Source organism: Bombina bombina, chromosome 5 (genome assembly GCF_027579735.1).
Source record: "Bombina bombina isolate aBomBom1 chromosome 5, aBomBom1.pri, whole genome shotgun sequence".
Taxonomy (NCBI): domain Eukaryota; kingdom Metazoa; phylum Chordata; class Amphibia; order Anura; family Bombinatoridae; genus Bombina; species Bombina bombina.
The window spans coordinates 125,021,002-125,035,842 of NC_069503.1; the positions used below are offsets into that span (position 1 = coordinate 125,021,002).

At 36.9% G+C, this 14,841-nt stretch overlaps 1 protein-coding gene across 5 annotated transcripts in view; it reads right to left on the bottom strand.

Moving 5' to 3' along the window:
- Window positions 1–10,999, bottom strand: part of LOC128660070 (uncharacterized) — a 124,996-nt gene extending 113,997 nt beyond the window's left edge. For all 5 annotated transcript variants that reach the window (XM_053713682.1, XM_053713680.1, XM_053713681.1 and 2 more), the window contains exons 1-2: window positions 10,845–10,999; window positions 1,382–1,534 (exon numbers count right to left, since the gene is read on the bottom strand). In XM_053713682.1, the coding sequence (XP_053569657.1) occupies window positions 1,382–1,534; window positions 10,845–10,928 (237 nt within the window). In that variant the 5' untranslated portion in view covers window positions 10,929–10,999. The remainder of the gene's footprint in view (window positions 1–1,381; window positions 1,535–10,844) is intronic.
- Between the last annotated feature and the right edge of the window lie 3,842 nt (window positions 11,000–14,841).

Here is a 14,841-nt window from a genome sequence, read left to right on the forward strand (position 1 = left end):
GCTCCCTAATTAACCCCTTCACTGCTGGGCATAATACACGTGTGATGCGCAGTGGCATTTAGCGGCCTTCTAATTACCAAAAAGCAACGCCAAAGTCATATATGTCTGCTATTTCTGAACAAAGGGGATCCCAGAGAAGCATTTACAACCATTTATGCCATAATTGCACAAGTTGTTTGTAAATAATTTCAGTGAGGAACCTAAAGTTTGTGAAAATATTTGGGAAAAAGTGAACATTTTTTTTTATTTGATCGCATTTGGTGGTGAAATGGTGGCATGAAATATACCAAAATGGGCCTACATCAATACTTTGGGATGTCTTCTAAAAAAAAATATATACATGTAAAGGGATATTCAGGGATTCCTGAAAGATATCAGTGTTCCAATGTAACTAGCGCTAATTTTGAAAAAAAAGTGGTTTGGAAATAGCAAAGCGCTACTTGTATTTATGGCCCTATAACTTGCAAAAAAAGCAAAGAACATGTAAACATTGGGTATTTCTAAACTCAGGACAAAATTTAGAAACTATTTAGCATGGGTGTTTTTTGGTGGTTGTAGATGTGTAACAGATTGTGGGGGTCAAAGTTAGAAAAAGTGTGTTTTTTTCCATTTTTTCCTCATATTTTATCATTTTTTTAAAGTAAATGATAAGATATGATAAAAATAATGGTATCTTTAGAAAGTCCATTTAATGGCGAGAAAAACGGTATATAATATGTGTGGGTACAGTAAATGAGTAAGAGGAAAATTACAGCTAAACACAAACACTGCAGAAATTTAAAAAAAGCCCTGGTCCTTCAGGGAAAGAAATTGAAAAATGGCCGTGTCCTTAAGGGGTTAATGAATGAAAGTCCCCTTTATTTGTTTCAATAGTCAATCCTAGCATTTCAAAAACGCTAGGGTTGACTTTCACTTTAATTGGCCACAGCAGAGAAGGTAACCTAAGTTACAACATGGCAGCTCCCGTTGTTTTACCTTATATACAGACATAACCTACCTCAGGTCATCTTATATACAGACAAAACCTACCTCAGGTCATCTTATATACAGACATAACCTACCTCAGGTCATCTTATATACAGACAAAACCTACCTCAGGTCATCTTATATACAGACATAACCTACCTCAGGTCATCTTATATACAGACATAACCTACCTCAGGTCATCTTATATACAGACATAACCTACCTCAGGTCATCTTATATACAGACATAACCTACCTCAGGTCATCTTATATACAGACATAACCTACCTCAGGTCATCTTATATACAGACAAAACCTACCTCAGGTCATCTTATATACAGACATAACCTACCTCAGGTCATCTTATATACAGACAAAACCTACCTCAGGTCATCTTATATACAGACATAACCTACCTCAGTCACTATCAATTCTTTTTGACTTCTTAAGCTCAAAGTTTTGTCATCAAGGGTTGAGAAGCAGCCTGGGCACGGCTTGGGTTTGGGCTTGGGTTTGGGTTTGGATGGACGTTTGCTATTTTCATCCTTCACTAAAGATATCAACTGGTGCTAGAAAATATAAAAGAACAAAATGGTGAGAAATATAAATGAATAATAATAAATAAATTTACTCCCAACAGTGCAGCCAAACTAGAGAATATCACCCAACCGCGCTGGATATTGCGATATTGTGACAGGTTGAGATCACTGCCCGCTGTACCTACCACAGTATCTACCTACAACACGCCCCAACCCTGCTCAGTCTCCCTCACACATCATTTCAGTTCTTTAAAGGGACAGTGCAGAGTATAAAATGTATGTAAAATTGCTTCTGTATTTTTTTTTTGTATATCAAATAAATGATTTTGTTCTTTGATACCACAACCCGTTAAAATGGGTTAAGCTTGCAGGGAAATTAGATTTCCTTATTTATCACTTTCTGTAGACACACATTCTTCTGTCTCTGTATACCAAAACCCAATCCTTAGAGAGAACAACTGAAAGTTAGCATTGTATTATTTATCTGTCATACCCCTCCCCACTGGGAGTGATATTTCTGCAGGCAATGTTTACACAGCTTTTCAATACCCTATACTTAAGTATAGAAACTGACAGTATAGATAGAGATATCACAGGTAAAATATCATATTTCAAATGCTGAAGTAAAGGTAAAGGAGCCATTTGTAAACAATTTAATACACTGCAGCAGGTAAAACTGATAATTGAGGGGGAGAAAAATCAAGAGTACACTATCCCTTTACGCCAGTTGTTACTTTTTTTTATTTTTTATTTATTTATTTTTGTCTGGGTCACCCATGATGTACTTATTTTCCTGTTACAACCTAAAGATGACATTCATTTTATACTATAATGAAAATGAAAGTTCTGCGTTTAGTATATATAGCGAATATCCGTACTTAAAGGGACATCCTTTTGCGTCCAGTCACATAACTTGCTAATGTCCTTTTTGGCTTCTTTAAGGGGCGATAGACAGCTCATGTTTTACACAATAGTAAGAGGTTATTAAAAGGGACATTAGACAGTTTGAGATTGTAATATAAAATGTGTATGTGCAGTATAAAAACTGTCATTATTTAGTTTGTCACCTTTACTTAACTCTGAAAATGTTTAGCTTTCTCATTTCCTTATTGGGTTTCTATAAAGTAATGGGCACTGCCATGTTGTAACCTAGGTTTTCTACTTATCTATCTCTTCCACTGATGGCATTTAGGGACAGATATAAACAGGTACAAAAAGACAATGTGCAAACAAGGCTGTGTGGAAACCCTGTTAGATAGTCTGATTTTATATTCCCCACTCTCTTTCATTACATGTTTTATATCTGTCTGTAACTGTTCTTAGCAGAAGAGACACTCAGAACATGGTAAAGCCCGTTACTTTATAGAACTAATTTACTTATATTTCTACCTGCTATTCTCATGCTAATATTTGCTTTAAGACTAAGTCTGCTACATATCCGTCCCAATGGGTAGCCACCCCCCCCCCCCCCGGCTGATTTTACTGACCACCTGGCTAGCCAATATTAAGCTAAAATGAGCTAATATTAAAAATATTCAATATTTATTGCATGAACTACCCTTAAATACATTTATGTTCAATTTTGCAATGAATTTGTGCTTTGGATATCACAAAAAAAATATTACACTGCCCCCACCTGGCTGCTTCATAACACCACCCGACTGGCAACATTTTCTGGGGAGAACATCCCTTATTGGCTTTAACTGATAACTGCAAAACAACTCATTTTATACTAACATAATAACAGTGGCTAGTCTTGTTGTCTGCAGGACTAAGGCAAATGGTGGGTGGATTTGGCTATTAAAAAACAATTGCAACAAACAAGATGTTAATTTGTTTTAAAGGGATATAAAACAGTCTGTTTCATTTGTGTACTAAAATAAGCAGTAGATTATACTTAATATAAATCGTTGCAATATTTATTATTCAGCACTTTAAAATAATTGTATCTTTTGTTACCTTTTTTAACTTAATTTGTAAAGTCAATTACTTCCTGTTACAGCCCTACAGTGGGGCTGTGGTCTCTGCAGGAAGGCAAAGTAGCATTTTTTCCTTTGAAGTGTTGCTAGGAGACTTCTATCTGCAATTAGTTTATTGCCCATGCTCAGTATAGCACTTTTGCTGCAAAAAGTCATGTGACCATGTAACCTAAGTTCCATAATGGTAGCTCTCTTATATAGCTGAAGCCTGGGGATACACTGAGAATTTCTATGTGCTCATGTAGCAAAAAACAAGTGAGTTGTTAGCATTCTTTTAAACAATGTTTCTTTATATGGTCACTTTGATTTAACATCATTCTTTTTACTAAAGGAGCCCTGTTTAAAGTGAAAGTCAATCCTAGCATTGTACAAATGCTATTATTGACTATTGAAACAAATAAAGGGGACTTTCATTCATGAAGTATAAGATACTTCATGTAGAAAGCTCCTTTATTTGTTTCAATTGATCGCAGTTCTTAGCTGCTACAGCAGCACACGGCTCAACTTTTTTTTCACCTCTTATCCAATAGCCGTGCGGTATATCCAGCTCCCATGGGCACCAAGCCGGATTTACCGCACGTCTATTTACTAAGGAGGTGAAAACATCACCTCTTAGCAAAAAAAATTTTGGCTAAAAAACGCTAGGATTGACTTTCATTTTAACATCTCTTCAATAATGTTTAGACTTGACTGATAGTTTTCTATCACAAGACATCAGAAATGTCTTGTAGTGACACTGTTTACTGTCCCTTTAAAGAGAGACAGCAGGCAATGTTTTGTCTGTAATCACAACCCTATTGGTAAGAAAGCCACGAAAGATTAGACTCTAAAACATTGGAACTGAGCCACAGGTTTTCCGCAGCAAATTGTTTTGTCTTTGAATTTGCTCATGTGAACTACGAAGAACAAAAAGCATCTCGCCCAGCGGTTTGGTGAATTAGAATGTTATGATCAGCTGCTGGACTCAGCTCACTAAACCAAACTTCTTATCGGATAAACTGAGGATACACGAAAAAAATAAAGTCTATAATTCAAAGGGATGTTTCATTATTGTAATAAGAAAAGCACTAAGCAGTGTCTTATACTTTATATAAATCAGTGTAATATTTATTATTCATCTATTTAAATGGATTTGACCTTTTATTTATTTTTTACAATAAATTTGTGCAGTGTCCCTTACTTCGTGTCACAGCCCTACAAGGAGGAGGGGCATCTGCAGGAAGGTTTAGCTTAGAACGATCTCATAAAAGTCTAGACTGGTTTACTATAAAGTAAATAGACTAGATAACAGGGAGTCAGATTTGTTCATGCTCAGAACTGACAGAATAAAACATAGGTTTTCTCCTCTCTTATCACACTAAATGCGGGGTCTTCACTGAGAAATTCTAAGTTCTGATTTTGCAAGAAAACAAATTGTAGGCAGTTTTTTTTTATTACACAATCTGATTCTATTTATATTTACTTTGATTTAATATATTTGCTTTTATCATAATATTTGCTTTTATTAGATGGTGTTATGAGTTTAACTGTACTTTGTACTAATGTATTTTTTGTGTGCTTTGTGCAACTTTTTTGTTTCAGGAAACCGTTAACCAGAGCTCTGAGGATGCTGTAAATATTCTAGTGTAAATCACGATTGCGCTCAATCAATCGCATTTACTTTCAACTCGTAATACAAGCGATAAGCCCGGCGAACACAAACACACGCTATAAAACCGTATCTCTTGTGCACAGATGTTTGCGTTCCACTCGTAATCTGGCCCTTAGTTAAAGGGACAGTTCACCCAAAAACTTTCTCCCCTTTAAAGTATTCCCAATGATCCTTTTTACGTGCTAGAGTGTATTAAATTGGTTGCAAGTAGCTCCTTTACTCCTATTTCAGCATTTGAAATAGCTGATTTAGCTTGTGGTTTCCCAAACTATACCGAAAGTTTTGATACTGGAGTATATGCTATTGACAAGCCTAAGTAAACACAGCCAGCAGAAGAGATTACACCCTCAGTGGGGTGCAGGATAGTTAAGTAATAAAATGATCATTTTCCATTGTTCTCTCTTTGTATTGAGCCATGGTGTTCCAGACACATATAAGATAAGGAAACAAGTGTGTGTACACAAAGTGATAACATAATGAGATCTGATATTACCTTAAGTTCAACCCACTGTAATAGGCTGTGGTTTCAAAGCACAAAACCAGCTACTTCATATACACAAATAAGCATGAAAATGAAATTTCTCAAATATTTTATACTCTGCAGGTGGTATAACAAGTCATTTAAAATACATTAATGGAAAAACAATTTTACAGTGTACTGCCCCTTTAATAATAACTTTGCAGTATACATTCGTTATTTATTTTGTCCTCTTTTCATATAATTACGCTCTGAAAATTGTAAATTTTTCTAATTCTCAGAACTTGAAATGCACCTGCTGATTGGCCGAAAACTGTGGATTTTCCAGTCCTGATAATGGAAAGAGATCCTCTTCACAAGCCAAACCCTGCCTCTTCCTAGTTTGCTATCTTATCATTTCTGCTGAAGCCAAACAATTGTGATTTAGTTAACACGACAACAGTTATAAACCCTGTTTTATCCAGACTCAAGTCAAGTTTTGGCTCCTTCAAATAAGGAAAGTGATAGGTGGAGTCTGTTAAACATTGAAAAACAACCGCAGCAAGCAAGGTATTAATCTGTTCTAATAACTGTCACACTGCTAACATGTAAATCTTTTGGAAGACAGGGGGGAAATGTTGTAATAAAAGAGTATTTAATGTCTCTTTAATACGTGAATAACACTGAAAACAAAACTTCAAACAGCTTAGAAATTATGTGAGAAAATTGGATTTCAAGAAAGTCTATGCCCCATAAATAAATACAATAGGTTGTATTGCGCAAACCAAGAACAACAATAGATTATACGGCAGAAACTGAGACGGCTGGAACCCAACAGGCTATGTTTATTTATAAACAAGAATTAATTGCAATTAAATATCAACACTAAAGCCGTTTTTATGTTATTATTATTATCATTGGTTATTTGTAGAGCGCCAACAGATTCCGCAGCGCTATAATAGGTTTCAGATAGAACAAGGGCATAAGCTTAGGAGCCGGCCCATTTCTGGAGCTCTATGGCAGGAGGTTTGCAAGGATGTTATGCATTTGCAAGAGCAGTAGAGGGCAGCACTATTTCCTGTCATGTAGTGCAGCAGATGGGAACAAAGCAATTTTGGTAATAGAAGTAAATTGAATTTTTTTTTTAAAATGGTCTGCTCTGTCTGATTTTTGTTTCGTTTCATATCCCTTTAAGAGACTGCAGCCTTTTTAAATGCACATTTTCTGAGGCACCGGCTCTGGCGGTCACATGGTACAACGGGGTCGGCAAATCAATGTAAACTATATATACTGCACATTTAAAATGCAATGTAAGTGCTAATGGATTGTCTTTTATTATTAAATTGCTGATTATTTAATTCTACTATATTATAATTTAAATAATGCAAATTTCTAAATTTGCATATAGTGTACAGTTATGCACACACCACACTATCTGACATTGTAAAATATCGCACCAACTGCACAACTGAGTTACATCAATGTGTCTCTGACAGTCTCTGGGGTACAAATAAATTCTAACCTAAGAATAATACAGATAATGGGAAATTAAACGCATTGTGTTGACAGATAATTTACTCTAATTGTCCACTTGTGGTTGGATCTCTCGCACCCATCTCTCTCTCTCTCTGTATTACATGTGAATTAAACATTTATCACTTGCAGTCTGCCTGTCTCACACTCTTATGCCCTCCCTCACTCTGCTTGTACAACCTTACCCTTGTAATCTCTGTAGTTTTTACACACATGTACTCAAAGATATGTATATGATGCAAAGACAAACAAGTACATATTACATTGCACACATCCCTCATGGTCTCTCAAAGATCATAACATATACAGGTATACCTCACTTTACAGCGCTTCGCTAATACAGCACTTTGTGGAGCTGAAGTTCAACCTCCAAGGATTTTGAAACAAAAACTGGCACGATTTTGTTATGCTTAGTTCACTCTGTTTACAGCATTACAGTGCAATCTGTGTCTCAGTGCTATAGCCTGGCAAATTTTACTACAGTAATTGTCACTATTTTACAGGTACAGTGTTTATTGAATACTGTGCTGTGCTAGCGTTAAACTAAACGTAGCACTATTGCACCCCTAATATTTGTTAGTTCAAACACGTTATCAAGTTTTTAAACACACTGGCAAGTGAAAAGAAAGCTTAAAACTGCCTTGTTTCACTTTACAGCGGGGCTCCGGTCCCTAACCCGCTGTATGAGCGGGGTATACCTGTACACATTTGTATAACATATACAGATATGCACACGTATACACACACACAAATATGCACACACACACACGTATAGACATATATACAGATATACACACACATAGATATACAATTATACACACAGATAGATATAGACACACATATATACAAAGATACACAATTACACACAAATACATATGTACACAATTACACACATACATTATATATATACTAGTCCTAAAGCCCGTTCACACGGGCCGTGTTGTGTTATTATTATTTATATTCTCTCTCTCTCTCTGTTCAGCTGTGCTGCCGGGTCCTCGCGCTGCTGCCGGGTGGGTGCGCGTGCGATCAGCTGCAAGAGTTTGTCTGAACTGCGCATGACGGCTTCAGACAAACTCTTGTCTTTTATAATATAGGATATATATATATATATATACACACACACATACACAGTTATACACACAAAGATATACAATTACACACACACACACACTTATACTCATACACACAGTATATACTGTATACAGTATGTATATATATATACACATACATACATACACAAGATACATACAAGCACTTATACACATATATATATATATATATATATATATACACACACACACACACACACACAGGTATACAATTACACATACACATATATACAATTATACATACACGCATTTATACACATACATACACACACAGATAAATACAAGCACTTACACACATACATACATAGTTACTGTAGTTTATACAATAAAACACACAGAGATAGATACATACACACACTTACTTGTATATATATACATACAGATACAAATACTTCCATTCCATCTCCCCATTGCATACACACACAGATAAATACAAGCACTACACACATACATACATAGTTACTGTAGTTTATACAATAAAACACACAGAGATAGATACATACACACACTTACTTATATATATATACATACAGATACAAATACTTCCATCTCACCATTACATACACACACAGATATACAATAAAACACACAGAGATAGATAGATACACACACTTACTTATATATACATACAGATACAAATACTTCCATCTCACCATTACATACACACACAGATATACAATAAAACACACAGAGATAGATAGATACACACACTTACTTATATATACATACAGATACAAATACTTCCATCTCACCATTACATACACACACAGATATACAATAAAACACACAGAGATAGATAGATACACACACTTACTTATATATATATATATATACATACAGATACAAATACTTCCATCTCACCATTACATACACACACTTACTTATATATATACATACCGATACAAATACTTCCATCTCACCATTACATACACACACTTACTTATATATATATATACATACAGATACAAATACTTCCATCTCACCATTACATACACACACTTACTGATATATATACATACCGATACAAATACTTCCATCTCACCATTACATACACACACTTACTTATATATATATATACATACAGATACAAATACTTCCATCTCACCATTACATACACACACTTACTTATATATATATATATATATATATATATATATATATATATATATATATATACATACAGATACAAATACTTCCATCTCACCATTACATACACACACTTACTGATATATATATACATACCGATACAAATACTTCCATCTCACCATTACATACACACACTTACTTATATGTATATATATATACATACAGATACAAATACTTCCATCTCACCATTACATACACACACTTACTTATATATATATATATATATACATACAGATACAAATACTTCCATCTCACCATTACATACACACACAGATATATAATAAAACACACAGAGATAGATAGATACACACACTTACTTATATATACATACAGATACAAATACTTCCATCTCACCATTACATACACACACAGATATACAATAAAACACACAGAGATAGATAGATACACACACTTACTTATATATATATATATATACATACAGATACAAATACTTCCATCTCACCATTACATACACACACTTACTTATATATATACATACCGATACAAATACTTCCATCTCACCATTACATACACACACTTACTTATATATATATATACATACCGATACAAATACTTCCATCTCACCATTACATACACACACTTACTTATATATATATACATACCGATACAAATACTTCCATCTCACCATTACATACACACACTTACTTATATATATATATACATACAGATACAAATACTTCCATCTCACCATTACATACACACACTTACTGATATATATACATACCGATACAAATACTTCCATCTCACCATTACATACACACACTTACTTATATATATATACATACAGATACAAATACTTCCATCTCACCATTACATACACACACTTACTTATATATATATACATACAGATACAAATACTTCCATCTCACCATTACATACACACACTTACTTATATATATATATATATATATATATATATACATACAGATACAAATACTTCCATCTCACCATTACATACACACACTTACTGATATATATACATACCGATACAAATACTTCCATCTCACCATTACATACACACACTTACTTATATGTATATATATATACATACAGATACAAATACTTCCATCTCACCATTACATACACACACTTACTTATATATATATATATATATACATACAGATACAAATACTTCCATCTCACCATTACATACACACACTTACTTATATATATATATATATATACATACAGATACAAATACTTCCATCTCACCATTACATACACACACTTACTTATATATATATACATACAGATACAAATACTTCCATCTCACCATTACATACACACACAGAGATAGATACATACACACACTTATATATATATATATATATACATATACATACACACACTTACTTATATATATATATATATATATACATACCGATACAAATACTTCCATTCCATCTCACACACACTTTTACCTCTCCCCCCGGTAACTCACCTCACTCCTGGTATTTCCGTGGCCCTCATCCAGCTGCAGCAGCACTAGGAGGCAGAGCAGCCCCCAGCCCAGTAGCAGCCTCATGGTTCCTGTGTGTGTCCCGGGACTCTAACAACAGACTGATTAGTACAGGGGGAGCAGCCTGATACTTCCCCAGCCCTGCCCCTCTTCCCGTGACCAGAGCCCCAGGGCAGGCTCCATCCCCCTCCTCTCCCAGTCTGGTAAACAGCAGATGGGCAGACGGCTTTGTTGTGACTCACACATAGCTAATGGGGGTCTAATGAATGCAGGTATCACAATAAGCACCTATTGTGCGGGACACTGAGTGATACCAGCAACATCTGCACTCACACTGGGGGGGGTCACAGTTTTATAACAACATAGCAGCCAGACCCCCATCTAGTCTGATATTTCCTCTCTGGCAGCTAAGGCGTTAACAGCAGTGCCTGTAACCCGGGGGAGATCATGAATTCCTTTACTGTACTGTAACTTCCTACCACCTCTGCTGGGAGCCTGTTGCAGGTATAGCAGAAGTGACTACTGTCCTTTTGTTAAGTGTCCTGTAGTGATCTTTTTTTTGTGGGGGTGGTGCTTTGCCCCTGACTCTATGAAATCCCTAGATTACTTGTAATATGCTAAAGAAATGGTCTGCAGAAACATTGTATTGTAAACAGCAGGTTTGTCCTGAAAATAAACTAAAATATTAAAGTAAATACAATTTGATAGATAAACTAAACAGTGCAAATGTATCACCCACACAAACGCATGTGCACCCTATCTTTATACATAAACAGAAGGCCTTGCTCACAATATACTGTTATCCATTAAAACATTCAAATTAAACCTAAAATATGCAGCTGTGCATTTCATATTCAACTCTATGTTTATTTAAATAACAGTCTGTGCTTTCAAATGATAAAACGCATTGACAGATAACAGACTTGCTCCTACTGTATCTAAACAATATTTTTCTACTTATCTAAAAAATTCTATGTGTTAGAGCATTTTATTATTGCACTATTGCTTGTGTGTAAATGCAAATGGATTAAACACATAGTTAAAGTCAGCTCTAGAGCAGCAATGCACTACAGGTCTAGAGCTGAACATGGCTGTTGAGTAATACAGGAACGGCATATCAGATCAGCATTGATTCTCCAGAGCTGACATTTGTATTGTCTTGCTATAGAATAACATATCAGCTAAATCTAAACATTTTAAAGGTGAAAGCTTCGCTGTATTTTTTACACAGGGAACCTACATCTTAGAGCACACGTATTCTCACAAGCTGTAACAGGACTGGTGCACACTCACAGATTAGTGGAGAGCACACGTATTCTCACAAGCTGTAACAGGACTGGTGCACACTCACAGATCATTGGAGAGCACACATATACACACAAGCTGTAACAGAACTAGTGGCACTCACAGATCAGGGAGAGCACACGTATACTCACAACCTGTAACAGGACTGGTGCACACTCACAGATTAGTGGAGAGCACACGTATACTCACAAGCTGTAACAGGACTGGTGCGCACTCACAGATCAGTAGAGAGCACACGTATACTCACAAGCTGTAACAGGACTGGTGCGCACTCACAGATCAGTGGAAAGCACACGTATTCTCACAAGCTGTAACAGGACTGGTGCACACTCACAGATTAGTGGAGAGCACACGTATTCTCACAAGCTGTAACAGGACTGGTGCACACTCACAGATCATTGGAGAGCACACGTATTCTCACAAGCTGTAACAGGACTGGTGCACACTCACAGATCAGTGGAGAGCACACATATACTCACAACCTGTAACAGAACTAGTGGCACTCACAGATCAGGGAGAGCACACGTATACTTACAACCTGTAACAGGACTTGTGCACACTCACAGATCAGTGGAGAGCACACGTATACTCACAAGCTGTAACAGGACTGGTGCACACTCACAGATCAGGGGAGAGCACACGTATACTCACAACCTGTAACAGAACTGGTATGCACTCACAAATCAGTGGAGAGCAAACGTATTCTCACAAGCTGTAACAGGACTGGTATGCACTCCCAGATCAGTGGAGAGCACACGTATACTCACAAGCTGTAACAGGACTGGTGCACACTCACAGATCAGTGGAGAGCACACGTATACTCACAAGCTGTAACAGGACTGGTGCACACTCACAGATAAGTGGAGAGCACACGTATACTCACAAGCTGTAACAGGACTGGTGCACACTCACAGATCAGTGGAGAGCACACATATTCTTACAACCTGTAACAGGACTGGTGCGCTCTCACAGATCAGTGGAGAGCACACGTATACTCACAACCTGTAACAGGACTGGTACGCACTCACAGATCAATGGAGAGCACACGTATACTCACAAGCTGTAACAGGACTGGTGCACACTCACAGATCAGTGGAGAGCACACATATACTCACAAGCTGTAACTGGACTGGTGCGCACTCACAGATCAGTGGAGAGCACACCTATACTCACAAGCTGTAACAGGACTGGTGCGCACTCACAGATCAGTAGAGAGCACACGTATACTCACAACCTGTAACAGGACTGGTGCGCACTCACAGATCAGTGGAGAGCACACGTATTCTCACAAGCTGTAACAGGACTGGGGCGCACTCACAGATCAGTGGAGAGCACACGTATTATCACAACCTGTAACAGGACTGGTGCACACTCACAGATCAGTGGAGAGCACACGTATATTCACAAGCTGTAACAGGACTGGTGTGCACTCACAGATCAGTGGAAAGCACACATATACTCACAAGCTATAACAGGACTGGTGCGCACTCACAGATCAGTGGAGATCACACGTATTCTCACAACCTGTAACAGGACTGGTGCATACTCACAGATCAGTGGAGAGCACACGTATATTCACAAGCTGTAACAGGACTGGTGCGCACTCACAGATCAGTGGAGATCACACGTATTCTCACAACCTGTAACAGGACTGGTGCATACTCACAGATCAGTGGAGAGCACACGTATACTCACAAGCTGTAACAGGACTGGTGCACACTCACAGATCAGTGGACTGGTGCATACTCACAGATCAGTGGAGAGCACACATATACTCACAAGCTATAACAGGACTGTGGCACACTCACAGATCAGTGGAAAGCACAAGTATACTAACAACCTGTAACAGGACTGGTGCACACTCACAGATCAGTGGAAAGCACACGTATACTCACAACCTGTAACAGGACTGGTGCACACTCACAGATCAGTGGAGAGCACACGTATACTCACAAGCTGTAACAGGACTGGTGCACACTCACAGATCAGTGGAAAGCACACTTATACTCACAAGCTGTAACAGGACTGGTGCACACTCACAGATCAGTGGAAAGCACACGTATACTCACAACCTGTAACAGGACTGGTGCACACTCACAGATCAGTGGAAAGCACACATATACTCACAAGCTGTAACATACATTATAAGTAAATTGGAAAGTTGTTTAAAATTGTATGTTCTGGAATCATGAACGTCTATTTGTGACTTTACTGTTAAAATAAGAGAGTGGCTTTGAAGAAAGCTTCAGGCAGAGGAGAAAAGACAATACCTGGGGGGGGGTATGTAGCACAGTTAGCCTTGAAAAGCTTGCAGTTTGCATTTGCAGCTGCAAGAAATACAAATTCAGAGCTAAATTACATGCAGAGGGAGCAACATAATGGTAGTTTTTTTTTCTATAAATTTTATATTAAAGTCTCAAGGTATTGTCATTTCAAGTAGGTGTTCAGCCTGGTCAGTCAGGCAAAAGTGCGATATAACAAATCCTCTAATGAGTCTTTTATTTTTGCTTTCTCACTTTCAGCTGTGATAGTGAACTTTTTGAATCCCTTTGTTAGCATGAACCATTAAATACATAAAACACTTATAAAACTCCAAAGTTAAACAAGCAAACACAAAGTGCCATTTTGTTTAACAAACATAGAATTATAAACAAATACAACAATTTTTTTTTTT